This window comes from Salminus brasiliensis, chromosome 6 (assembly GCF_030463535.1).
Source record: "Salminus brasiliensis chromosome 6, fSalBra1.hap2, whole genome shotgun sequence".
Taxonomy (NCBI): Eukaryota; Metazoa; Chordata; class Actinopteri; order Characiformes; family Bryconidae; genus Salminus; species Salminus brasiliensis.
The window spans coordinates 21,580,830-21,608,720 of record NC_132883.1 but is presented as its reverse complement, the minus strand read 5'-3'; the positions used below and the strand labels follow the sequence as shown (position 1 = coordinate 21,608,720).

General features: G+C 41.5%; 6 protein-coding genes across 6 annotated transcripts; 3 read left to right on the top strand and 3 right to left on the bottom strand.

Moving 5' to 3' along the window:
- Window positions 1-637: 637 nt before the first annotated feature.
- On the bottom strand, window positions 638-7,490 carry acaa2 (acetyl-CoA acyltransferase 2). The gene is made up of 10 exons (XM_072682000.1): window positions 7,359-7,490; window positions 6,344-6,510; window positions 6,104-6,232; window positions 5,220-5,336; window positions 4,874-5,021; window positions 4,620-4,795; window positions 2,084-2,213; window positions 1,927-1,997; window positions 1,677-1,831; window positions 638-1,584 (listed from the first exon to the last, which is right to left on the bottom strand). The coding sequence occupies exons 1-10, from the start codon at window positions 7,372-7,374 to the stop codon at window positions 1,500-1,502; spliced, it is 1,194 nt and encodes a 397-aa protein (XP_072538101.1). The 5' UTR covers window positions 7,375-7,490; the 3' UTR covers window positions 638-1,499.
- A 244-nt stretch (window positions 7,491-7,734) lies between these two features.
- mrpl40 (mitochondrial ribosomal protein L40) lies at window positions 7,735-9,417 on the top strand. The gene is made up of 4 exons (XM_072682004.1): window positions 7,735-7,909; window positions 8,304-8,393; window positions 8,496-8,651; window positions 8,819-9,417. Exons 1-4 carry the CDS (start codon window positions 7,848-7,850, stop codon window positions 9,126-9,128), a joined length of 618 nt encoding a protein of 205 aa, XP_072538105.1. The 5' UTR covers window positions 7,735-7,847; the 3' UTR covers window positions 9,129-9,417.
- Window positions 9,418-10,049: 632 nt separating this feature from the next.
- Window positions 10,050-12,412, bottom strand: c6h22orf39 (chromosome 6 C22orf39 homolog). The gene is made up of 3 exons (XM_072682005.1): window positions 12,243-12,412; window positions 10,907-11,074; window positions 10,050-10,708 (listed from the first exon to the last, which is right to left on the bottom strand). Exons 1-3 carry the CDS (start codon window positions 12,264-12,266, stop codon window positions 10,580-10,582), a joined length of 321 nt encoding a protein of 106 aa, XP_072538106.1. The 5' UTR covers window positions 12,267-12,412; the 3' UTR covers window positions 10,050-10,579.
- Window positions 12,413-12,538: 126 nt separating this feature from the next.
- gle1 (GLE1 RNA export mediator) lies at window positions 12,539-20,243 on the top strand. Its single transcript, XM_072681995.1, has 16 exons — window positions 12,539-12,728; window positions 13,087-13,335; window positions 13,447-13,605; window positions 14,790-14,938; window positions 15,100-15,160; window positions 15,589-15,843; window positions 16,670-16,895; window positions 17,016-17,128; window positions 17,229-17,298; window positions 17,430-17,572; window positions 17,736-17,926; window positions 18,232-18,361; window positions 18,944-19,048; window positions 19,156-19,238; window positions 19,475-19,538; window positions 19,698-20,243. Exons 1-16 carry the CDS (start codon window positions 12,630-12,632, stop codon window positions 19,764-19,766), a joined length of 2,166 nt encoding a protein of 721 aa, XP_072538096.1. The 5' UTR covers window positions 12,539-12,629; the 3' UTR covers window positions 19,767-20,243.
- A 1,569-nt stretch (window positions 20,244-21,812) lies between these two features.
- Window positions 21,813-23,978, top strand: LOC140557515 (uncharacterized). The gene is made up of 2 exons (XM_072681998.1): window positions 21,813-22,403; window positions 22,518-23,978. The coding sequence occupies exons 1-2, from the start codon at window positions 21,992-21,994 to the stop codon at window positions 22,670-22,672; spliced, it is 567 nt and encodes a 188-aa protein (XP_072538099.1). The 5' UTR covers window positions 21,813-21,991; the 3' UTR covers window positions 22,673-23,978.
- On the bottom strand, window positions 23,719-27,498 carry seta (SET nuclear proto-oncogene a). The gene is made up of 8 exons (XM_072681997.1): window positions 27,181-27,498; window positions 26,051-26,108; window positions 25,824-25,966; window positions 25,554-25,657; window positions 25,342-25,455; window positions 25,068-25,238; window positions 24,806-24,925; window positions 23,719-24,676 (listed from the first exon to the last, which is right to left on the bottom strand). The coding sequence occupies exons 1-8, from the start codon at window positions 27,251-27,253 to the stop codon at window positions 24,653-24,655; spliced, it is 807 nt and encodes a 268-aa protein (XP_072538098.1). The 5' UTR covers window positions 27,254-27,498; the 3' UTR covers window positions 23,719-24,652.
- Window positions 27,499-27,891: the final 393 nt, after the last annotated feature.

The following is a 27,891-nucleotide window of genomic DNA, read 5'->3' as shown; positions in this document are numbered from 1 at the left end:
AGGAATGACCAAGAGAAAAATGATGGACTATTGTGAAGTGGCCTTATGTGAGCCCTTATCTGATCTGACCAATAAACAGCTTGAGAAAGAGCTAAAACATGCAGTCTGGAGAAGACCCTTCAACCCTGAGACAGCTGGAGCAGTTTGCTCAGTAATCGTGGGCCAATCTGGTTTGCAGTAATTGCCTCTAAACCAAAAAATATATATATATATTTAAAACTTTTGCTGTATTAATTAAAATTTTCTGTTATTAAAACATCTAAAGCAAAGTGTTATTAACATGAGTTTCACACATCCCCAGTCACAACATCCGTTACAGTACATGACTCACAATGTAGTTATGACCTTATTATATAATATGTCAGTGTAAGATATGTGTAGAGCATTGTACTGTTACCAGGCAAAGGAAGCAAGTCAGGCACTTTACTCTGTCCAGAACATAGAGTGAACTGCTGTTTGTCCGGACACCTAAGCTCTGTTTGGTGTAGGTCTTCCTCAAACTAATGGAAGTCACTAAATCTACCAAAACCACATGACTTCTTAAATGTGTGAAGGGCAAATTAGGTTCCATATCTGTGGGTGACTGCATGCCTGCTAAAGTGGCATGAAGATGTTTTTAACAATTCAACATTTCACCTTTTGTCATTCACAGCATTTATTTAATCCCACCATGTGCTACTGGATGTTTTTCTACTACACCGTCACGCTCAGTCAGTCATTGTGTAACGTTTCTATTGATTTATTTATCCATTTATCTGGAAATGTAACTCCATGTAGCGGACAGCTGCCACGCACTCACAATATGTATATGCAAAAGTGAAAATGGCACAGGGATATAAGGTTTTTGCATGATGATACAGCATTCTGTGACCCGCCATATCCACACCGATTGTTTTTTTCCCTTACAAAAAATATATATGGAGTGGTACAGAGTGTTGATTTAACATTGTCTTCATATCAATTTTTACAATTTGTGCACACTTAATCAAAATGCGAAAAAAGCAAAATGGTAAAACAAGCCATTTTTGAGGGCTTCCCACCCAGCAACAGTCACAATCAAAGGAGTCATTGTATAATCTACATTCGCTACAAAACAGTTTCCTTACTGTCTTGCGAGGACACTGTGCTGTTTTAAAGCCACAGTCAGGTAATTCCCTGAAATTTCTAAGCTACGTAATGTTCAGTTCTTGAAATGTACATGGCAAAAAAGCTCTAGATGCTCTGTTTGTTTCATTGTCTGTAAATAATACAGCAAAAAAAAAAATACAAATCTGTCATGAGGAGAGACTGAGATTATATGCAAACACTTTTTATCAGCCCAGACTGCAGCTTCAAAACATGCCCACATGCAGATTCCTGAGACATTTTATTAAGGAGCAAGAGTTCTGTTTTCTATGCATGTGTGTGTATTTATTGATTTATTTGATGATTTGATGAGGAGTGTTCTTTAACCGTGGTGACTGCTCAGCCCAGGAACATATGCATGTTCCTCTTCCTGCTCATTGTGTGTTCTCCAGGATTATCGCGATGCCTTGTCCACCTCCAATACAGGCAGAGCCCACAGCATACTTGCCTCCACGGCGTCTAAAAATGGAGCATGATATTTTATTAAAAGGAATTCTTTAAAAGCACCTAACTACAGCACACTATCTGTTCAATATAGAGAGCGTCTTTACCTAAGCTCGTGCACCAAGTGTGCAATGATTCTGGTTCCAGATGCCCCTAGTGGGTGACCGAGTGCAATGGCCCCTCCGTTAACGTTACTCTTTGCTGGGTCCAGTTCCAAAGCTTTAGCGACTGATAAATACTGGGGAGCAAATGCTTCGTTCACCTGAAAAAAAAGAGAAAAAAAAGAAAGCTTAAATATCTAAAATATGTTCAGGGCTTGTGCAGAATAAAGCCACAGTCACAAGAGCAGACATATACCTCTACTAGGTCCATATCTTTCAACGTGAGACCTGCTTTCTTCAGAGCTGTTGTTATAGCAGGCACAGGACCTGTGTTGGGGGGATACATGATTTAAATAAATGTAAATAAAAATGTGTAAGTTGTAAGTGACTGAACACACTAATGCATAACTCACCAATGCCCATTATACTGGGATCACAGCCAGAGATGTGATAGGCGACGACCCTGGCCAAAGGGGCGAGCTTGTACTGCTTAACAGCATCCTCACTGGCTATAACCACAGCTCCAGCACCATCTGACACACCCTGTAGGAGACAGTTGTTAACGAGAGAGAGAAAGACCATTGTGATGAACTTTCATATATAATACTGTGCAAAAGTCAGGAACCACCCTTTCAATAATTTTATTTTCAGTCAAAAAGGCCATTTTGATAGTATGCTATAACAACAGCTCCATGCCTATTAGACTGGAGCGGAGGAAGGGGGGTGGGGCTCTTTGTGGTCCATCTCCCATAATTGAATTACCATGTTATAACTCCACTTTGTTATTTTTTCGCCAGCATCAGTGAACGAAATAGCAAAGACATGTAACAGAAAATTACCATTTTTACAGCTCCCATGCTTTTTAGAAGCTTCCATGCTTTCCACACCTCCAAAGTTCAATCTTTGAGGTTGGAACTTTGCATTTAATTAATTTGTATGGTAACAGTAAGGATGCACTTAATTTTCCACACACACTGCTTCTGAATAATGACAGTGCAATTTAACATATGGTGGTGTTCACCTGAGGTTGTATTTACCTTTTAAGACCTGATTAAGACCAAATGTTGTTGCTTTTTTGTCCTGATACTTATCTACTTATATCAATTTTATAACTTTATATATACAGTGAGTCCAAGAAGTATTTGATCCCTTGCTGATTTTCTTTGTTTGCCCACTAATAAAGACACTAGCCTTCTGCACTTTTAATGGTAGATATATTCTAACATGGAGAGACAGAATATCAAGACAAAAATCCAGAATATAATTTTAAAGAATATATTTTAATTAATTTGTATTTCAATGAGGAAAATAAGTATTTGATCCCTCTTGCCAAACACACTCAATACTTAGTGGCAAAGCCTTTGTTTGCAAGCACAGCGGTGAGACGTTTGTTGTAGTTAACCACAAGTTTAGCACACACACCAGGGGGAATTTTGGCCCACTCTTCTTTGCAGATCCTCTCTAAATCATGAAGGTTGGTGGGCTGTCGCTTGGCAACTCTGACCTTCAGCTCCCTCCATAGATTTTCGATCGGATTGAGGTCTGGCGACTGGCTGGGCCACTCCATGACCTTAATGTGATTTTTCTTGAGCCAATCCTTTGTTGCCTTTGCTGTATGTTTAGGGTCGTTATCATGTTGGAAGACCCAACCACGGCCCATTTTCAGATCCCTGGCAGAGGGGAGGAGGTTGTCCCTCAGGATTGTGCGGTACATGGCTCCATCCATCTTCCCAGTGATGCGGTGAAGTAGCCCTGTACCCTTGGCAGAGAAACACCCCCAAAACATTATGCTTCCACCTCCATGCTTGACGGTGGGCACAGTGTTCTTGGGGTCATAGGCAGCATTTTTCTTCCTCCACACATGGCGGGTGGAGTTGAGGCCAAAAAGTTCAATTTTGGTCTCGTCTGACCACAAAACCTTCTCCCAATAACTTGGTTCATCTTTCAAATGATCATTGGCATACTTGAGGCGCGCCTCCACATGTGCTCTCTTCAGCAGGGGTACCTTTCGGGCACTGCAGGATGTGAATCCATTGTTGCGCAAAGTGTTGCCAATTGTTTCCTTGCAAACTGTGGTCCCAGCTGCCTTCAGGTCATTTGCTAACTCCTGCCGAGTGGTTGCAGGACGATTTCTGACTGTTCTCAGCATCATTGCCACCCCACGAGGCGAAATCTTCTTTGGAGCACCGGGCCGAGGTCTGTTGATTGTCATGTTATACTCTTTAAACTTTCTGATAATTGCACCAATAGTTGTTACTTTCACATCCAACACCTTACTAATCTTTTTGTAGCCCATTCCAGCTTTGTGAAGGTCAACAATTCTGACTCTGAGGTCCTGTGACAGCTCTTTGGTTTTACCCATGTTGGAGACTTGAAATCTGTGTGATCTGTCTGATTCTGTGGACAGGTGTTTTTCACACAAGTGATTAGTGAGAACAGGTGGCTTCAGGTCAGGTAACAAGTTGATTGGGAGTGTCTAACTGGTCTGTAAAAGCCAGAACTGCTAATGAATACTAAGGGATCAAATACTTATTTCACTCCATGAAATACAAATCAATTAATATATATTCCTTAGATTTATTTTCTGGATTTTCTTTTTAATATTCTGTCTCTCCATGTAAGAATACATCTACCATTAAAAGTATAGAATGATCATGTCTTTATTAGTGGGCCAACGAAGAAAATCAGCAAGGGATCAAATACTTCTTGGACTCACTGTATATATATATATATATATATATATATATATATATATATATATATATATATATATATATATATATATATATATATATATAAACAAACACACAAAGACATTTTTACCAGTCTAGGTTTAGGCATGTGGGTCTGGGAAAGGCTTTTAAAGTGACAGTCTCTCTTGTGGTCATATGTACTAATCTGGTTTGTAAATAATAAATTGTGAAACATTTAAAATGTTGTGGTACCCACCGAAGCGTTGGCCGCAGTGACTGTGCCCCCCTTTTTGAAGACGGGTGGTAACTTAGCCATCTGCTCCAGTGTAGTTTGTGGACGAGGGTGTTCATCATGCGTCATGGACACCTTGCCTTTCTTGCCCTTGACTTCAATAGGTGCAATTTCAGCATTGTAGTAGCCAGCCTCATGAGCTGAGGGTGAAAGCAGGTTTGTTTAAAAAAGACCAGATATTGAGGAAGGCATCCACCATTAGAATCATGTCAACTGACCTGCTTTCCACCTCTGCTGTGTCTGATAGGCGTACTGGTCGCAGTCCTCTCGTGTGATCTGGTACTTTTCAGCCAGGTTTTCTGCTGTGATGCCCATTGGAGTCTTTATGTGAAGGTCGGTGAGCCCTGCCCACAGAGTGTCCTCAAGCTAACGTGTACAGAGCAAAGTATAAATAGATGTTAGAGGAGTCATTCTTTAAAACTCCTTAAAATATTTTTTATTTAATTGCATTTGGTTATGAATTGTGCCTTAATAAAATGTACCAATATAAATTATTTGTTAAACATTACTTGTTCTTGAAAGTTAACTTGCAAAACAATAGATTAATCAAAACAGTAAACATACCTTCAAGTCAACTCCAAACTTAGTGCCAAATCGGATGTTGCGTGCAGCATATGGGGCTTGGCTCATACTCTCTGACCCTCCACAAAGTACAATCTCTGACTCTTTAAGGCAGATCTCCTACAAAACACATACACACACAGGTACTTTTAGCACAAGCCATGAAACAGTCATTCATCCATTTATAAAAGTGTACCAGGTGGTTTTAATAAAGTGGCCAGTGAGTGGGGGTTCAAATAGCTTACTTACTGCAGCTTTTGAAACACCTGATCACAAGATTCAAATTTGCAGTCTTAAGACTAATCTGATGATACTCAATTGTATGTTTGCATTGCTAGAAAAATCCGGACACTAGTAACAGGTTAATGTCAACTGTTTTTTGTCAAATTTTGTCAAAATCTACCAAAGTCATCTTTATATAACAAAATTACTCTTGGATACTAAAATCTAGAGAGAACTGCTTTGTGAGTAACTACTCCTCCTAGCTTTATACACAAAATCTGAAGTACAGAACCAAGATTTAGTTTGAGACTCTGAATTATTATTAAGTAGCTTTTAATTACTCGAGTAAGGCAGTCTAAACCCAATTTATATTTTTAAAACCATTTGGAAACTTTCTTTAATTTCACTTTCTTTTGTTTCATTAAATGAATCTATTTTGTCTTCGTTTATTTGAATTATATTATTTTTTATTCATTAAACTGCATTTTCTTTTATTGCTGTCCCCAAACAGCATCATAGCTGTCAGTATATTAGGTCACTGTTTTACAGTCTTCACAACAAAACAACACAATGATATCAGTTAATAGAAGAGTGCATCATGTGAGCTGTCTTGGGCATTTTCTAAAGCTTGGCTGAGACGATTTGATCAGTAGGTGTGCTCTTACATGAGCCCCATTAATGATGGACTGGAAGCCTGATCCACAGAGGCGGTTTACAGTCAGCGCAGGCACTGGTATCGGCACCCCGCTCCTTAGGCCCACATGGCGCGCAATATAGGCAGCGTCTGCAGAGCTCTGTAAGAGATACAATAAAAGCGCACACATGAAACTATAGATGCATACTCCACCGTACTGCACTCCATGGGATCCAGAAGAATGTCTGAAGATACACAGTCAGTCACTCACCTGCATGACATTACCCACAATGACACTACTGACTAGCTCGGGAGCAACATTGCCGGCAGCGAGGGCAGCTTTGGCAGCATGCTCAGCCAAGTCTGTGGCAGTGTGGTCTTTAAGAGCACCACCGTACGTGCCAAAGGGAGTCCTCTTAGCTGACACGATGAACACACCTACACGAGAAGAATGAGAGAATGACAATACATATACATGAGCCATTTCTATGAAGCCAAGGTTATAAACCCCAGTACTGGTAAAAAGGTAAAGGTAAAGGTGCACGTATTTGTCACTGTACAGTGTGGACTGTACAGCGAAATGTGTCCTCCGCATTTAACCCATCTGGTAGTGAACACACTCACACACACACACACATGTGTTAGGGGCAGTGAGTACACACACACACACCCAGAGCGGTGGGCAGCCAACTCCAGCGCCCGGGGAGCAGAGAGGGTAAAGGGCCTTGCTCAAGGGCCCAACAGTGGCAGCTTGCCGCAGAAATCAAAGAAAGGACAACACTAAACTGTTACAGGAGCTGAATTTCAAGTCCAGGGGACCTAGTAGGATGGGAAGTAAGAGCTTGTCCCTTTGGTAAGGGAGGAGTGGAGTGTGTGCATCACGGAAACCAACAAAAAGCATCCCTCGCCAACATTTCTGACCAGTCACCTTTCCTCTACTTTCCCTCTCCACCTCATGCAAGCAACAAGGCAGCAAGCTGACATAATAGAAATCACATTATTAGGTTAGGCTCTGCAACAGTAGTTTCAATATACTCAAGCAAAATGACTGGTCACTTAAAAAAAATTAATAATAATAAATAAATAAATAAATAAAAGGTCAAATGTTGAACCCTTTACGAACATCTAACATAATCTTAAGAGCACATCAACAAGCTCTCTGAAAGAAAGGACTACACAGCAAACACAGAGGTTAGCTAGCTAGCAAAGTTACAAAAGAATGCAATGCCTCAGTGCAGTTTATGGAAAAATATGTAACATGGAAAAACGCAAGCTAAATATTTTACCTCTTAAGAGCGACATAATGGAGTTTTTTTTAATTTAATTTAATTTTATTTTATATACTAAATGCAGGAAGGTCAGTCTCCTCAGTCGACCAAGGCAGAGGGCTCGTCACTTGTGGACACTCGTGAAGCAGCGAGCAACCTTTCACCTACTAAAGAACGTCGTGTTCGCGCCAGACGCAACATTCGTAACATTCGTCGCCTCTTTTTATTGTTATTTATTTGATAAGAAAATAGCTACATATAACGCGTAATTTCGCTAATATTTAATCAACTGAATTAATCGAACAATACATGTCTTCTAAAAATGGCCTAAGAAGAAACTATAATATTCATGGAAACTGCGTCTGTCAGAGAAGGACTGCATATGCCCTTGCCGTTGGTTGCACATGCACTGGCGGCCAAGGTGGTTCGTGCAGGAGTCAAGCAGCCTGTGCTGCCTGCGTTATTTGTAGATAGCACAGCATTAGCTAGCTAGCTAGCTAGCTAAATATGTCGGCGCTTTTGCACCGCAGCGTGGTCCAGCTGATATCAACACCAGCTTTGACGTCGGGGTATGAGAATTTGTTTATGTTTATGTTTATGTTTACCTCAGCTAGCTAGCTAGTTAGCTAGCACGTTTGCTAGCTAACTATAGCTAGAGTAACTGCTCCACTAGCTATGTGTTGCAGTCCATTCCCTGCAGTTAATTAGTGCCTTCTACACTTAAATAGCACGTTAAATGTTAATCTAGTAGTCGTGCAACCTATTAAAATGCAGTCCATGGCAGTTTCTAGCTAGCTAAGTGTTGTAGCTAGCTAGATAAAGCTGTACTTGTGGGGGTGGGCGTCGTTTCACGACTGTGCTACATCAGGAGTAGGGAGTTATTTGACAGCTAACATGGCATATATAGGTGTTTCGTGTATGCTTATGATGCTCATCACATATCTGTTTCCAATTGTGTTTCAGCTGCAGGTCTGTTGTCAGTAATGTTAGCTCTGTGAGACACAGTCACTGGTTTGCCTCTGTGCTTTCGCTGAAGACCACCGTGCCCCTAAGGTCAGTAAGCAAGATATCAGTTGTATATCTGTTGGACGTAGGTTTTGAATCCAGCTCAGCTCAGCTCAGGTTGTGACTGTAGCTTCTTCTCATTTTAAACAGAGCAGAGCCAAGGAAAAAGAAGAAGGTTGACCCTCGCCGTGAGCTTATAGTGAAGGAACGGATGAGGAAAAAGCTGAGGAAGCTTGAGAAGGTTGCACCTGAGCTTATTCCTATTGAAGACTTCATTACTCCAACCAAGTGCTCTGATGAGACCAGGTAATGTAAACGGCAAAGCATTTTTTAATTTTTTTTTCCAAGGACGGGAGAATTTAGAATTGTATGTTTAATGTGACCAGATATAATAATTGTGCTCTTAGCGGAGCTGAACGTTGTGGCCTCTTTATCTAGAAGTCGTTAAGTATTTTTTGCTGTCTGTTCTACAGAATCCGCAATGTTTCCAAGCTGCCCTATGAGGAGAGTGAGCGGAGGGCACTGCTGTTTAAGGAATGGTCCAGGTACAAACACTCCCAGCACCTGGCTGAGATGGCAGTCATTGATGAAGCCCTGAAGGCGCAAATGCAAGCTTTAGAGGAGCTTAAATTGGAATCAGAAGAGCTCTACAAAGCAGCAATCAGCCCTGACCTCAGCCTTTTCCCCTTCCAACGTCAGGGTCCGTTCTATACACCACCCATTCCAAACTACGATGCTCCTGATGGCAAATACAATGACATTACCCGTGTGTACACACAGTGACCGAGCCATTGACTGCTGCCATTGCAAAATGAGAAAGGTGTAATGCGGTGTGTACCACCAGTTTGCATTTTCCACAGCGCTATTGAAACTGTTGGAGTCATGTTAATAGACGATCCTAACCTGGAACAGTCGTACTGATGCTCGTCTATGATGCTCCTAACAGTTTTGGGTTTACTTTTGTAGAAAAGACTATGTGAAGGTGAATTCTTATTTAAATGGAATGTCATATCTTTACTGGCGTAAGGTCTGTGCTTCAAGATTTGGCATCATAAAAACCTTGTTTAGAAAACTCCTTCTTGGTCTCCCTTTCTTTGTCATTTGACAATGCCTGCCCTTTATAATGTATGAATATATTTTTAATAATAAATCTACTAATAGAATTTGTCATAACAGTCTTATTCCATTAGTGTAACTTTGGGCCTTCTATTGGCCACTGACAAATTATTAGTCACTGTAAGTCAGGGACATGGCCGTACTGGTAGCCATACTGTCACTGGTGTGATAAACACTAGTGCTAGAACAGGGTGACTATGCCCCACTTGTAATAATACACAAACACTACTGAAATATTAACTGCATATCTTTGTAAACAAAACATTTAAACAACTTTCTTTTATCAGCAACGTTCATAGAGTACGCTGCTACTAATCACGCAGGACACATTACATTTACATTTATGGCATTTAGCTGACGCTGTTTTCCAGAGCGACGGCCAATGTAGTGTTAGGAGTCTTGCCCAAGGACTTTTATTGATGTAGCGCAGCATAGTCACCCAGACCGGGACTCGAACCCCAGTCTCTCACATGGTGTGGTAGCTCACTGGCAGGTAGTAGTGTTATCTGTTGCGCCACACCAACCACTTATTACACACATTACCAAGTCTTTACACAGTAGGAACACATAAAAAGTACACACACAACAGAGCTTATAATTGTGTTTTATTTATAAGTGTATTTTCATGAAAGGCATAAAAGGCAAATCACCTTTTAAAGATGACTATAAAAACACATATATGAACTAAACCTAAAGAGTTTCAGTGTAACAGCACCATGAACTACCCATTGGCACTGAAACAGCTTGGCAAAAATGAAAACTACTGACCTGTCTTTCTTCCTTGATTGTATTTATATACATATTACAGATCTTCTAATCTTCCCAGAATAAGAGTGCTGATATCGGACATTACAACTAGACACAGGATATAAGGGGGTGAATACTTTAGATCTGGGGAAATATGGACGTGGTTATGGATGATGCTGTGTGTATACCGAATCAAAATTCCATGATGGATGTACTAACAGAAATGCTTCCAGATGACTTGGAATAAAGACTTTACACTTTACACTGACTGCCATTTGAAGTTAAGAAAGTTCTTCCTTCTTCTGTAAAGTTTCCTATTTAAAGATGCAAGGTTGTGGGACAATGACGATGCGTGGGATATGTTTGTGCCCTTAAGTCTGTGGTTTGTCCTCATTAAGAGGCATGTGCCAGTCGGATGGTGGGCTTTTTCTCATCTCCCAAACTGGAGTGAAGTTCATCTGCTCAAAAAATCGACTCCTCTCACTTTTCAGGAGACACTCCTAAACAGACAGATAAAGGAGATGATTAATTGCAGACATGATAACAAGGAAAGAAGTCAGCCCTGACGTCTGATGTAATCCCAAAAACGTCTGCCGTGTCAAAAGCCCCCCCACCCCCAAAACAGTCGTCAGCTCTGCAGAGAGTATGGCAGTATTCGCACTACGGGAATCGTGAAACGCTCTCCAGTAGAGACTGACCTTGGCATATGTACTCTGGGTCTTCTCCCACTCCTTGCAAGCCTTATAGTCATCTTTCCACTGCTGGCACAATGGTGATGTTCCATAAGTGTAGTAGTGATGGAAACGGTGTCGTAAACTCTTGCAGTGCTTATATTCGTCCCAGTAGGCATCACACAATCGTGGTGGCTGAGATTTGAAACATTCAGAGATTTAGAGACTTGCTAAAGCAACACATCCAGGGCTTTAAAAGGCGAGAATAGTAACCAGTGGGTACACAAACAGTTGCACTGCTCATGGTCATTTAATGAGAACAAGGAGTAAACATCCTAAGCGCTGGCTAATAATAAGTCAACCTCCGCATTAATGACTTCTCCGAGAGCTAATTGTCAAAAAATCTTTTAGATTAAAGAGATGACATTGAAAGTGTGGGTTTCACAGGGGCTTTGTCCTTGAAAGCGGCGGCCCTTACGATTTTTTCCTTTAAATTGATAAGAGTAGTATGACTGAGTGGGGAGACAAAATATTCAGATAGATGGTATCAGTGTACTGGCAGGCCAACCAATATATTCATTCTATAGGGTAGGAGGTAGGAGGCTGTAACTCCCTGTTTGGGGCAGTGGTGGCTCAACGGTTAGAGCTCCGGGCTACTGATGACAGGGTTGTGGGTTAGATAGCCGGGCCCTTGAGCAAGGTCCAGATATTGCCATGACCGGTCCAGATGGTTTACCTACTAGTGACTGATTTATTAAAATTCTCACCTATGAGACAAAATGTATAAAGATGGATTTTACATGTATAAATGGACATCAAAAAAAAAAAACTTATAAAAGCTAAAAAAAAACCAAAACATATTCATCATGTGTTGGAGAGACAGAATTTGGCCTCCTTTAACTCATCAGTTAAAGGTCTCACACACAGTGACAGTGCCCAGAGCGGTGCGCAGACATTGTTCAAGGGCCCAACAGTGGCAGCTTGCCGAGCCCGGGTCTCGAACCCACAATAACCCGGTGCTCTAACCACCACTGCCCACTAAGTCACCACTGCCCAGTGCAAGCCACAGGCTCTTGGCTTTCCCCTTGCCGTATGCTTGAAGCTTTCAGATGAACTTAGTAAGTCTGCTAAATGCTCTCCAGTACTGTAGTTGGGGTCACAGCCCTAGGAGAGTCCTGACCTGATGAAAACACCACAGTGGAGACCAGGAGAAGCATTGCCTAGATACTCAAGCTAGCTGGAAGCTAACGGTAAAGCAAAATCACGCCGAAACAGGCCCAACACATGTCACGAACAAGATAATCGACATATCCACAAATCTCGTTCACTATACTGAAACAAAAACAAACTATCAGACACATACCCTCCACGTTAATGACCCTGCCATTGCACTCCCTGTGCTTCAGCTGCAGACGAGCGTGTGGACACAAGCGCCCCTGCTGCCCTCCGCTATAATCCGCCCTGTAATCTTAGCTAACTATTTTAAGATTTTATTCAGTAATCGACGGCAATAATACATAAATGCTCATTCTCAATCCATGTATATAGGCTCTCACATCTCTCACTTATGATGGATTAATATATATATATATATATGTATGGCGTTTGTAACGGAGTTGCTTTACGGGACTTTTAATTTGTAGCTCATAGGAAGCGGAAATCACCGTGTTGTGCCCAAAAGTCTCAAATTCCAAATCTAACGGTGTGTAAATCAACGTTGATGTTATTCAATGTTTAACCTTACGGCGAAATGACAACAGAAAGTTTGAGATGGGACACGCTGGAGGCTTTGAAAAACTCCCCGAAGGGTAGACTCAAATACTGCCCTGACTGGCTTGAAAAGGGGGAGGTAAGTTAGCTATAGCTAAATGTGTTCAGGGGAACGTTAGCCGGCTAGTTTTTGAATAGGTAGCTAGCTAGCAGCTAGCACTAGCTAGCTTAGGTGGCTAATGTTAGTTGACTATGCAGCTAATTTAACCGCTGAGGTTCTAGCTAACTCATCAGTGCTAGCTAAGTTGGGTTCTCAACATGGGAAGAAAACATGCTGTTTACATCTACATCTACATCATCATCATCATTATTATTATTATTATTATTATTATTATTATCATCATCATCATCATTTTTGGTGAATGGTTGTTTCCTGTTACCAGTACTGCCTTGAAAATCTGTACATAACTGTATTTCTAAAATGACCTCATCTTCAGGACATCCTAGCAGGCTGTAAAGAAGTCACCAGCCTCTCGCCTCTCTCGGGTGCTATCCTGAAGAGACTGAGCCCTCGACCTCTGCTCAAGAACTGCTCCTTGGGTTCTCCCATCCGTGATACGAGCCTTGCCACATCTGAAGATGTCCCTTTCTCCAGCTCGGCTCCCATCAGCCCACACCATACGCTCACCTCTCCGCTGTCACCAGCCACCTCTCCTCTCCTGGCCTGTGCTGAGAGCAAAGAGAAGGTAAAGTGCTTAAAGTCATTTTGATTACACGTCACCCTAATGCTCCCAGTTTTCAAGGTTTCTCTTGTATTTCATTCTTGTGCTGTAATTGTTTCTATTGCTGTGCACCAGGTGTATGAGGATAAACTGGAGAATTCAAACTCCACAGTGGATCTCAGCCCTGTTCTTAGCAGCACTCCACCGCCAGCCATCTCACTTCTTTCCCCCAGGGCCTCTCAGATGGCAGGTTGTATCCGCATCTGTGAAGAAACGCATCGTGCTAGAGCCAAGGTGCAGTATATATAAAATTACCTAGACGTTGCAGAATATTGGACAGTGATGAGTTTTGGTTGGGTTTTTTTTCTCTGTGCCTTGTGAAAACGATTTGCAGTAGTTTTGAACATACCAATGGCTTACTGAGCGCAACAGAGCATGGAAGGGAACCTTATTAAAGAATTAATGGCCTGAAGAAAGAAGCTGCATAGGAAGCATTGGGGGTCATTAGGTTTGAATGGAATTTAAATGTACTGATTTATTTTTTTGAAGTATGAACATCCTTATTGGGTGAATCATACAGGAGTTGCAGCTCTTTAAGGATAAGTCTCACAGTTAAGTGAGATTAAATACGCTGTCCTTGTCTGGCCTAGTCAGTAACCCAGCCTGGACATAGGTGTGCATGTGTTTGACCTACTGAAGAAAATGCAAGAGAAAAATCTTTTTACAATCAAGTGAAAGCTGCTACAGTACAGACCTGGTAGAGTATTACCCTTGCATATACCCAGCAAGGGCTGGTAGTCATTGAATTTCTGCACTTTTCTGCAACATAGTCATTTGCTGCAGCCAAAATCACTCCCTACCAGAGAAATATCAATATACAAGTTATGGTGTTCTTTGATAGACCAGTATTTTATATATGGAAATTGTATAAAGGTAAAGGTGCACGTATTTGTCACTGTACAGTGTACACTGCACAGCAAAATGTGTCCTTCGCATTTAACCCATCTGTGGTAGTGAACATATACACACTAGTGAACTAGAGGCAGTGAGTACACACACACCCAGAGCGGTGGGCAGCCAACTCCAGCGCCTGGGGAGCAGAGAGGGTAAACAGTGGCAGCTTGCCAAGCCCGGGTATCAAACCCACAACCCTGTTATCGATAGCCTGGCGCTCTAACCGCTGAGCCACCACTGCCCAGATGTATGCAGTACATGGTAGTATGTAGTACGTGGTACATTTATTTAGTTTATTCATATTAAATTCAGTTTAGAACCAAAATAACAAATTCATTTTCAGTCGTTGTATAATTACTCATGCACTACATTGATGAATGCTGTTTAAAACTATAGAAGTAGGCCATACATCATTACATACTTACAAATATACTGGTGTTCTATGACTGTTCCAGAATGATTTAAATGATCTTGAATGATCATCTTTAAAGACAAAATTGATGGAATTATGTCTGTTTTTACAGGCAGAGTTAAGCCTGAGGCAAGAGTTGCAGGAGCGGCTGGTTGCTACTGTAGCAAGCCGGGAGTCAGAGCAGCTTAAACGCTTTGAAGAGTTCATGGAGCTCAAGCAGAGGCAAGAGTATCAGAGCATGAGGGACATGATGGAAAAAGAGTAAGTGTCCTTTGCACAGTGTGTTCTTTTGCAATGGAGTGATGTAATTTCCAGTCATGTTTTCTATATTGATCAGCCAGTTTTTCACAATTAAAATGCTAATGCTAAAATCAATTTGCTTGTAGTCCACAACTAATATGTTGTTGTCTGTCTTTCAAAAGCACCCAGGAAAGCCTTGGCCGACAAGAGAAACTGAAGGAAGAGCACAGACATAGAATGAAAGTAAGACTGGAAATTGAAACATTTGATTGTAGGAGATTTGAAATGCTTTATTTAGCAAAGCTGCTGAGACAAGTGGAAGTCCAACATCCAGAAAAAAATATACTTAACATATTCTAACAAAATGTGCAAGTTTTAATGTTTAATGTAGAAGTTATACTGTTTAAGGAGAAGGAGTACTAAAATTCCTCATGGTCTTTATGGTTTATAAGATTGCACCATAATATTTTTATATATAGTTGTATTATTTTCTTACCACTCAGAATTATGTCTTAAAAGATTATATGCTCATAATGAAAAATATATATTAATATATCACAGTAATATTGTTGCTCAATAATAATTTTGCTCCATTCCATACTTTATGTAGTCAAAGACTGTCGTTTGTGCATTTTCACACCCCTAACATTTAGCTGTATTTGCTTTATTAGATCCTGAACCTGCGTCTGAGAGAGGCGGAACAGCAGCGATTGAGGGAGGCGGAGCTTGAAAAGCAGAGGCTGGTGGAGGGCAGGGAGAGACTGAGAGCACTCAATGCCATCCAAGAGGAGGTTCTTCAACTCAATCAGCTACTGGAGCCCTCGTCATCCACACAGACAGGCCTAGCTCTCGATCACACATCTTATATCACCCGTGGAAACCAGCTGTGTTCACAAGTCTCAGAGGTGGTACGCACCACAGCAGAAGTGAGTTGTCCCTTTCTTTTGCTTCTTTTTAAACGTCAACAATAGCAACCAGCGAGCCACACTTTAAAAAGACAAAGGATACCATGGGGTGTACTAACCTTTGTGCAATGACACTGTACTTGTATAACACTTTCAGTTTTACATAAACCAGTGCAATAATTGCTATACATTCAGTTAACTTCACAGCTACAGATGTGGAAAACATCTGTTAATTATAAGGTCATAAATGTTTTTTTATAGACTCGGGCACTCTGTTATAAATTGGAAAGTTAAACCTAAAAACATCTTGCACCTTATACTTGGTGTTCCACATAAAGCCCAGCCCATTCCCTTCACCGCTATTCCAATTACCAGTGTAATTAGCTTGGCACTTCCCTCCATCAGTGCTTTGCTGGGTTACGCCCACCTCAACCACCAAATACTTTATTGAAAAGGTTATGTGAAATTACCTGTCAACCAAAAATACCCAGCTGTGTGTAGTCCTGTGGAAAACTTGCCATTTATGAGGGGAATTAAAGGAGATGGCAAAGCTAAAACGCTGAACACACGTCAGGCATGATTCTTAAATCATGAATACATCATTTTGCATAAAAACTAACTTTGGAGCCTGTGTGGTGGTGTGATCAGTTAACTGGCTTCAGGCCATCCATTGGATTGTCAACATTTCCTGATGAATGGTCTAGTAGAAATTATCCAGAATTACTGAATAAACCTCGTCACATATTTGATGGTATTCCTTTTATAAAGCTACTATTTGGGACAAACACTACAAGCGTTTGTTGGATGATGTGTACAGTGTCTATGCCTAACTGGATGCACTCTCCAGGGACAGTTTCCAAGTGTGGAGGACATGACTGTGGCAGAGCGGGCTCTACAAGAAATGAGGTCACTACTCCGAGCCATGCAGGAGGAGGTAGCTCAAGTGCAGGAGAGGAAGAAGAAGGAGCAGGAAAAAGAAGAGGAGATGAAGAAACAGGCAGAACTGAAAGCCCAGCAAGAGGAACAGAAGAAGAGTGCAGCATTATCTGCTAAAGAGAAATCCAGAAAACAAGGTAGAACAAAGGAATAGAAGTTAATATAAGTTTAAAATAGATGGCAGAGATGTGCTATTACATTAACGAAACAAGATTCTATAAATCCCTGCTAAACTGTGTGCAATTGCTTATCACCAGGTCTACAAACTAGAGCTGAGGACAGCACCTTGAAATGGTACAAAGAGCTACAGGATATGTCGAGCCAGTGCTATCAGTCTTTTGAAGATCTGAACAACACCAAGGATATGCAGGTAGATTTTGTAGCTCTAAATGCATGTCTCTATCTGTGCATGCACAAGTTTGTGGTAATTATTTTGAATGTACAATGATTTGAAAATCTTGTGTGTGCAGACAAAGAAATTGAGAATGGAACTCCAGAAGGCAGCCACAATTCCTGTGAGCCAGATCTCCAGCATTTCAGGTGTTTTTTTCCTTCCCTCTTTCTTCCTTCCTCATTAGAGAGAGATGTGGAGATGCTTTTGTGAAACCACTAGCTGACCACTGCATTTGAACTGTTTTAAATGTTTACACTTTTCCATGCTTGGCATCTAGGTTCTCAGCTGAAGGAGATTTTTGACAAGATTGACAAATTGTTATCGGGGCGGCAAATTGTGTCAGGTGGGAAGTCTGTGTCCACTTCCCAACATCCACACGGGCTGGATTTTGTTAGCTATAAATTAGCAGAAAAGTTTGTGGTAAGTTGATTTGGTGAAACTCATTTTCAGTTTGCATTGCTTTAAATCCTTAGACTATAAGAAAAGTCATGGAGCATAAAGGGTTAAGCTAGAATTTTCACTAAATATTGACATGCGAAACAAGATTACTTGCAAATTACAGTATTTTTGAAAATGTCTACAGAAACAAGGGGAGGAGGAGGTGGCGTCTCATCACGAGGCAGCGTTTCCTATTGCTGTGGTGGCCTCAGGAGTATGGGAGCTGCACCCTAAAGTGGGAGACCTCATCCTGGCCCATCTCCACAAGAAGTGTCCTTATGCTGTTCCTCACTACCCACCTTTGAAGGATGGGACCTCTATGGAAGAGTATCAGAAGTAAGAAAAAACGGCTTCAGTATCTGTAGAATCAGTGTTGGAAACTATTATAGCTGTTATTGGTTACGAGATTGGAATAGAATTATTCCATTCTTTTTCCCTAAAATATTCACTATTTCTGCTGATTTCACTCTGTCAGTACTGATGCACTATTTCTTACTCATCCTTTTACTCATTTTAAGAATGAGTACTCTTAAACTCGCTTAAAAACTAGCTTCAGGTGCTTATTTTCCATTTGCCTCTAAAATTGATTTGGTGGTGCAAAATGGTCTTCGTCATTGCACTGAAATGTGTCTTCCTCACAGGATTCTGGGATATCGTGTAGATGACTCTGGTGTGGAGGGGCAGGACAGCTTCTTGAAGAGGATGTCTGGTATGATCCGGTTGTATGCTGCTATAATACAGCTACGATGGCCTCATGGCAGCAAACAAGGGGTAAGATTTGATCATTATGTTTATATTGCATAATTGTATTACAGCACTTTAACTGATTATTATTATTAGGAACCCAAAATGCTAAATATACATTTACATTTAAGGCATTTAGCAGATGCTCTTATCCAGAGCGACTTACGAAAGTGCTCCACTGTTTACTACTTTCTGTTAGCTAAAGTCAGTCTGACCTCTCTTATCAACCAGGTGTTTACATTGGCAGAACCTGGCGTCTCACTGGATGATTTTTTTTTTCTTTTTTTGTACCATTCTGACTAAACTCTGGAGACTTTTGTGCCAAAAAAATCCCAGGAAATCAGCAGTTACGAATACTTAAAGTAGTCTGTTTGGCACCAACAATTATGCCACCCTCAAAATTATTTCCCCCTATTTCGTGGTGATGCTTGCCTGTATCTACTTAATTGTATGCACCGCACTGCTGCCACACTGTTGGCAGATTAGATGATGAATGGGTAGGTGTACGTGTGTTTCCAATAAAGTGCTTAATGAGTGCAAAGAATATTAAAATACATGGATAATATCTGATTGTCCCGCCCCCCCCCTTTTTATTATACTCCGTGACAGCCCGATCCTCATGGACTTAATCACGGCTGGCGTTGGTTGGCACAGATGTTGAATATGGAGCCTCTGGCTGATGTTACAGCGACTCTTCTATTTGATTTTCTGGAGGTAAAAAAAAAACAGCCACATCAGAAAACACTGAAAGTCTCTGTATATTTATCTCTTTCTATTTCCTGTGTTTGTTTGTTTTTTTTTACCTGTTTTGAATTTTACAGGTTTGTGGAAATGCTCTTATGAAACAGTATCAAGGGCAGTTTTGGAAACTGCTTCTGCTTATCAAAGAGGAATACTTTCCCAGGTACAGCCACTGTCATTCATGCCCCGTGACTGCTATCACTGCTATCTGGCCTTTGTGGAGGAACGGTTACTTAAGGACATTAATGTCAGTGCAGTTATAAGCTGCATATTATAAAGCAGTCAGTACTTCCTTATGTTTAGAACCTCTAGTTATTAGTGACACTATACCACATTCTATATAAAACTTTGAAAATCTAATATCTAAAATCTAATATGTCTCTTGGTCTCTTCTTTCAGAATTGAAGCCGTCACCAGCACTGGTCAGATGGGCTCAGTAACTAGACTCAAGCAGTTTCTAGAGGTGAGCGGAAACCTTAGATCAACTTTGTTGTAATATTTTTCAAATATTATTGCATCTTATTTGAACCACAATGCTTTTACTACTGAAATATTGTCATTGAAGTGTCTTGTTTTATGAAGTATTTTCAGAACTTATACTTTAACTTTCTTTCTTACCCAGAACTCTTTAAGAAACAAGCAGATTGATCCACCCAAAGGACAACTAACCTCATCCTTCTGGAGATCCTGATGTTTGGGGACTAAATGTAATCCAATCCAGTGCATACTTCATACAATGACAAGTCTTTACTTGCTGGTCCCAGTCAGTCTTCATATAACTAAGGGCCATGGCTTGTATTCTGCCCGGATGATGTCGTTTCTGGTTTTAGCACAAGCAGATTATGTTTTTTGCCCAGTGAATGTACCCACACTAAATCCGTTTTTTTAGCATTTCATTTTATAGGAAAGGTTTTATATTTCTGTCTGAGTTCAGTTTTACTTTATTATTAGATATGTTTTTTTTTATGTAACTATATAGACATATCTGACCAAGTATTTCATTGAAAGCCAAATGTGCCCAGGTAATTATGAATCATGACATGAGCTGTACTATAAGATGACTGATGGAATGAGCCTCTTTGTTTATGTTCATGGAGAAATGAATTACACCCATATGTATATTTCTTAGTTTATGGTAATTAAACATGTACATAAGAAAACAGGAAAACAGTGTTTTTCTTGCTTTAATGTGTTTATGGGCACACTGTCCATGATGTCAGCAGTGCACAGAAGTACAAAAATGTAATTACCAGTAATGGTAAAAACAAATCCAAAACAGTATCACAGAAGCCTTTTTTTTTTAACCTTTAGGCCAGTTTCCCAGATCGTGATTAAACCTGTTGCATTGGGCATCATTGTAATGGAGATTCTCTGTTGATTTTAATTTCTTATCCTTTGTTTACTACCCCTTTCTTTTTCTTCCTACTCACATATTAAACGTAGGCCACAAAAAAAAAAGACCTTGCAACTTTGGTGGGTGGGTGTCACACTACTCAATACACAATAGATTGGGATAGTAATTGACTTTTTATTTAATTTATATATTTTAGAAATCTGATTTCACTTTTACATTAAAAAAGGTTTTTGTTCATTCTTGTAAAAAAATAAAGAAATACATAATTGGCCGCAAAACATGTGAAACATGAAATGCAGTGACCGAGGAGCATATCCAAGGGGTGAACACTGTAATTGGAGATCATGAATCAGTGTGTCAATACTAGGAAACTGTGTGTCTTAGACACATTGGATGGCTTTAGTACCATTTCTTTCATTTTATGTATATATTTTTGTGCTGTAGTTTTTTTGTGCTTTATTGTTTATACTTTACTGTAGCAGTTATTACTCATTTTTTATCAAAGTGTTAATTAGAGGATCTTGCGTATGGCACCCAATTGTTCAGAAATGGCTCGGAATCAGAGTATACTCTATTATGAGTGAAGTAATACTGTACATGATCAAATCATGATAATCTGGTGCTTCCATTTACTTTTAGTATGGTCAGGCTATGCCTTCAAGCTGGGGATCTGGGCTTTGATGCCTCCGTACACACACACACACAAACACACACACATAGGGCTGGGCGATATGGTAAAAATACTATATTATGATATTTAAATGCAACGATATTTATCATGATGCATGTAATCACAGACTAAACACATAATTAGTGACAATTAAAAAAAAAATAAATAAAATACTACTCTCCTGTTCTGAACACTGATTTCTATTGAACTATTTTATCTGCTGGTAATAAAACTTGCAGCTGATCAGTGTTCATTAAGCACTAACTTTATCCTCGATATGCTTAGAAAAGCATATTGTGCATTACAATTACACAATTTATCACAATACGATCAAATATCATCATATTGCCCAGCTCATAACACACACACACACATGGGTGGCAATGCGCGCGGGACGGTAGACGGGGAGCAATGGAGGAGTTTCCGGCTCCTCAAACTTCAGTAAATCCTACATAACCACGTAACTGTACTATATTCTCATTTATTACTCGTGTATTATGCCACAATATTCCCACATATTGGTGGCAAAATCCCATTCCTCAGTAGTAAATCACGCTCCTGGTGCTAGCCGTTGTTTTAATGCCGTCCGGTGTTCATCTATCCTCCCACCTCTAGGCGGCGATGTTTCAGCTGCGTGGTTTTTCTCCGTGCAGGTTCTGCTCAGTGACCATTTCTGCTCTATTTATTATTATTATTATTATTATTATTATTATTATTATATAATATAAGTGATTTATCAGTTCTTCCAGAGGGGCTCGATGAACCCTAAGCGCTGATCTGGTGGTTTTCAGAAGCGCCATCTCCCCTCGTTGGTTCCTGAGTAGCTAACAAAGCGCCGCCACTCTCCCACAGCACACACGGTGTCGACCTACATCTGCGACTGTGCACAGAAATGGTCTCAGTGTCGAGACACTTCTTCCCAGCTGGCGAGTTAATAAAGTTGTACTCGGCTCTCTGGATCGTCTCACTAGTTGCAGTGTTGTGTCAGAGGGCGGGTGTGTGCCGAGCCTGCTCCACCTCTGAGGGGCTGCTCCTCTGCAGGTCCTGCGGTCATGAGGTGGCGTTTGAGCGGGATGTAAGTTTCGTGCCGAGCCGCCTTGCTCTGTCTCACCGGAACAACACGGTGCTCGGGGAGCGAAGGGTGACCGTGCAGCTCTTCGAGAACCCGCAGGGGTTCCAGTTCGAGGTGGTCACCCTAAAAAACGCCGACGTGCTGAAGCACTGGCCGGCGGACAGACATTTCACCTGGTTTCCTGGGTTTGCGTGGACGGTGGCCACTTGCCCGCGATGCAAAACACACCTAGGTGGGTCAACTGCTCAAAGCTGCTTATGAAATAACGCCATTAAAATGATACTAGCTACTAATTCTGCCTCGCTTTGATATTCGTAATTCCTTAAGGTTGCGTTGTTGGTTTCAGGCTGGGCGTTTCAGCCGAGCGACTGGCCTCCGACGGTGACGAGGCAGGACTTCGAGGACTCGGACCAGACCTTCGTGGCGCTAATCGTTCAGAGATTACTACAGGAGCAGTTTGCCTCCACCCTCTTAATGACCCCCAACTCTTTTAGAAGTTGAACGTTCAATGTTTCAGTTCTTTTTTTTTTTTTTTTTTTTTTTTGTTCTCTAACAAGTTCACAACAGGTATATGTGATCCATGGATCGACCAATAAATGTCCTGCTTCCATTAGAATGGGTATTTCCCCAGAAACAGTCCTCCTCATCATCATGCTGTTCACATTTTGACTCCATGAGACCAAGACGAGGCTTATTAGCTGATCAGCAGTGCCTCACCATTTCAAACAGGATGTGGGCACTGAGCTTTGAGGATCCTCAGCAGGTTGCAACAGAGATGCAGAGAGACTGGAAGAGGCATAGAAGTGGAGTGCCCTGTGGGACCGGATGATGAATGCCACACAAGGGAGGCGAGAGGCCTCTGTGCTGTTCACTGATGGAAGTGAACCAGAGTCACCAGATGAGCCTTTGGTGGTGGTGTTAGTGTGGGCAGGTGTGTCTAGTCAATAAAAAACTGCCCTACACTTAGTAAATGGTACCCTGACCAGCCCATACTACTTGAATAACATCATTAGTCCAGTCACTGGGCCTCTGCATGAACACCACATCTTCGGAATGGCCTGCATTTTCTCCAGACCGGAATCCCATAGGAAACCTATGGGATTAGCAGAGTCGCCATGGAGAGGCTTGTAACTCTGCACCCCAGAACCCCAAGGACCTGGTGGTCACCCTTCAAAAAGAAAATAAGTTGACTTGTGAACAGCATGAGACGTCATTGATGTTTTTTGTTGGGCTATACCCTCCACGGTTGGTGGCTTTCGTTTTAATAAATTGTTTGAGAGAAGCTCACCACTGCATGTTTCTACCTAAATGTCCTAGGTTCATGATACAGTTCACACTACAGTGGTATTATAACATTTTCCGTACATTTCACCCGAAAGCTAAATATCCTCTAATAACTGAGTAGTGTACCTGTTCCTGTCCAAAGGGCTTAATAGAAATAAAAGGGCTTTAAAATCAGGAGACTTGTTTTGACCTCCTCTCCCAGAAAAAAAAGTTCCCATTCTCATCTCTTAGCGATTACAGTTGGAGAAGTCTCACACACAGTGTTCACATTTAAGTTTTATTTTAAACAAAGCAAACTCAACAGCTAGTTTTCTCCTGTGAAGTATATAAGGTTAGTAGAACATACACCACACAAAACTTAACTGAGGCAGTGGGGGCCAAAATTTACAAGCATGATTTTTTTTGTACTTTTTTTTTTAGATTTTATTTTTTTTCTTTATCAAAAATGTCATTTCAAATCTGATGAATGTCTGTAAAACAAGACAAGATAAAAAAATAAACAAAACCAAAACAAAAACCCAAACGGTGTCCAAATACCCTCTTTCCTCCCTCAGCCCTCACTGAGACTTGAGCCCTCCTGAACTGACAAAAGGTTACAGAGGGGACAGGAATGAGCTTGTGATCTATCTTTTGCTGAAACCACAAGCTTAGAGGAGAAACAAAACCAGAGAAAAATCATCATAAACAGGTTGTAACGCCATGAGTAAAGAAACAAAGCCGTGAAGGAGGATGCTAGTACTAGCACATCACTACGCACCATGGCTTTTGTTCATTTAACCACACAAACAGGAAGAATTCATATACATTTATATATATAAAAAAAGAAAATGCTATTTGCAAGTCTACTCCAGACAGCGTGCTGCTGATACTACAGTGTGTTTTTTTTGTTTTTTTTTTTACCTCAAAATTTACTTGGGGAATTGAGATGTTAAATGCCACATTGGCAGTATTTTGCAGTCAGTTTATTGTGAGTCTCTTTTGAGGTGGGGGGGGACTTCAAAATGGCACTGTCAGGATAAAGAACAGGAGAAGGAGCACAAACAACTAAGGGGGAACAGGGGGGAAAAATATTTTGCTCCCAGAGAAAAACAAAAAATAATAAAAATAAAAAAATAATAAATCACCAAAGAAGCAGGTGGGTTGTGAGCAGGGACAGGGCCAGGTAAAGATGGTTTATGCTCAATGTTTTTCTTCTCTTTAGTCATCTTCTCCATCATCATCCTGCAAAGAAGTGAAAGGTATCAACATGTTATGCGTTATTCTTTAAAGTCTTAAGTGAAATCCAGATTACAAAACTACACTACCATTAAAACGTAGGGTTTCATTTGAGATATAGGACAATCTGTTTACCTCCCCATCATCATCCTCCTCCTCTCCATCTTCCTCTCCTTCTTCATCTATGTCCTCCAACCCTTCCTCATCCTCATCTTCATCCTCACCCTCTCCTTCTTCATCTTCCATGTCTGGGACCTGTTGGCAGATTATGACAGTTTAACAGTAAGAAACGTCTTGATCATTTGGAACACCAAACCTAAGAACTAACTAGTGTTTCACTACTTGTTGTGATTATCTAAAAATCACTTACTGTCAACGTCCAATAAATAAAACTCACCAGGTAGTACTGCAGGGGGTTGGGCCAGATGTCATCCTTTATAACTTCCCCAAGTTCATCTGCTCCTGAATCAGAGTGGTCAGTAAACCAGGTGAAAAAGCTCTCCGGCTCTTCGTGTTGCCTCTTCTTTCCGGCTTTACTCTGAGTTTGGCTGGGACGATTTGTGAGGTCCTTTAAGACATCAGGGATAATTGTTAATACCATGTGTGAAGTATTTGAAAAGCAAAACTGCAAAAAAAAAAAAAAAAAAAAAAAAAAAAAAAGCCATTCACACCTTTCCTGGTTTCCATTTGATCTCTGTCGACTTTGGGGTTGGATCTCCGCTTTCGTTCAGATGTATTTCTTTGGAAAGGACTTTGTTTTCAAAATACATGTTCTCATCAAAGTACTGCAAAAGACAAGCAAAAACAAGAAGTCAATTAAAATTAGGGAATCATTTATTCTGGTTAAAAAAAAAAAAAAAAAAAGTTAACTATAATAACTTACAAAATCTATTCTGTAGCCTGATTTTATGTCTTCAAACTCCGTTACTTCCACCCTGGTCAGGTAGTGAAGTGCCTCTTCATCCTCTTCACCAAGGAGAGCAGAGACTAGAAAAAAGGGGTGGGGGAATAAATTAAGGGATTGAGGTCAACCAACAATATTTTCTCATTTTTATATTTTTCTATAACACACACACACACACACATCAGTTTCCAATGACATAATCCTAAATTCATACAGATATTTTTACTGCTGACCTTATTGCTTGCTTACCTTGTGGGTGGTTCACGAATGTAGTGACCCAAAAGTTGGGAATTTTGGCAATGAGTTCTGATCTCTTCTGAAAGAACGGCTGGCGAAGCTTGTTGTATTTCTGCTCAACTTTGAGGATCTCCTCGCTGGCCTGCTCATTCAGTCTGCAACGGACAGGCACAGTCATTTAACTCCACGGTCGTGTGAACACACCGCACAACAACATGCATCAGATAAGCGTAACTTGCCTGTCAATTTCATTCTGTACTTCATCAATGTGCTCGATGGCTTCTTGCTGCTCTTTTTCTGAAGACGTAAGACAGAGATGGACAAAGTTAGACAACCCGCGATTTACTCAAAAGTTCCTCCAATGACAACATCACCCCACAAGCATCCCAACTCTGAGTGCTAAAGTTACTGAGATAAGATCACCTCGCACCCCCCCCCCAGAGATCGGTCTGTCTGTCTGGCTGGCTGGCTTCTTAAAATTGTTCCCAAAATATTTCTCCGAGCCCGAACAGGCCAGGCGGACAATGCAAAGATAAAATAACGAGGCGATGTCTCTCAGGATCAAGGCAGCTGTGAGCAGCTGTCCTTCTGTCTGTCCGCTCTCAGAGGAGAACTGAGTGCGGACCTGAGACGCCGCTTCCTGCTCCTCAGGCCGCGTGGTTTAAATGTGCGGAGCCTCACTCCGCTCTCCTGCCCGTTCACTCCGTCCGGGAGAGTTTCAAAGCCGTGTTTAACAGGCCTGCTCCCTAACCCACTCACTCACACACACACACTTCTCCCATAACATCATCAACATAGCAGTCGGGGCTGTTTTCGAGCGGACGCAGGATTATTCCCTCCCTCATCTAAGCGCATAATCGACAATTAGCATGCAAAGCTAGCTGAGCTGTGTATCTACATCATGGCGGAGCGGCGCTAGCCCACAACAACAATAAAGTAGCGCAGTCCTCGATGATTCATTTAAGCCCAGCCAGCCGTACGTCAGCTCCTCCGCACAGCCGAGCACCACAGGGACCCGAAAACACAACACGCCGCGTCCCCTTCGCCGCCTGAAACCCTTGCTTTCAAATTTAACAAGTCATGCACAGGACACAAAATCCCCATTGTAGCGATGCCGTTAGCTAGCTAGCTCTTAGCGGCTAGCCAACATGGCCTCCTCCGCCGGTGCCTTCCTCCGCTCATGAGCACTCAACATCCAACCAGGCGGCGACTACAGCCAATCATAACCTCATGCAATCCACGGCGAGTGGTGTTAAAATCAGACACCGTCCACGGCCGTGCATGTGTGAGCAGCGGGCACAGCAATCCTCGGGAAAGTAGAAAGAGAAAGTGAAAAATGGCGATGCTCAGCGAGGCCCTCGCTGCTTACCAGAGGTCTCGTCCGCTCCGTCGTGGTTCGAGTTCAGCTCCTTTTTACTCACTTTGGCCGCCGAGGCAGACATGATGCCGCTGTCTCACGAAAAGTACTTTCGGCGAAGATTCAGCGAAACTTCTGAGGTAGAGAAGAGCCTCTTTTAACGGGAACGGCGAAAAATTAGCGCACCGAAAATGTGCTGCGCTCCTCCGCACAACTTACAGCGAGGAAACGCGAATACACACAAGCGCCCGCGCACACCACACACACAATTGTAGCAGCGCGCGCACACACACACACACACACTCGGCGTCTACACTCACGCGCTCTCTTTCGGAGAGAACGCGCCCCGCACACAAGCCGAACACAAGCCCCGCCCCTTTCCAGAACAACCTACGGAAATCGGCGCTCGCGCGTCGGCTCTGCCATTGGATTGGCTCAAGCCGCAGAATGACAGCTGTGAGGAACACCCACAAAACGGGCGGGATTTCGATTGGACATGTTAACGACTGAGATGATTTTACATAACAACGATTAAACATAACTCTGTGATCGATAAGAGTCATTTAAAGTCAACAAGGCTATTCTGGGCGTGTTTTACAAAAGCACTACTTCTCATTTATTGGAGATAACTTAAACTCAGAGGGGGGGAGGGGGGGGGGTCTCACAGATCACCTCCGCTTTCTTTGGACTGGCTAGAGTTTAGGCTTAATTCATCTGGCTAAC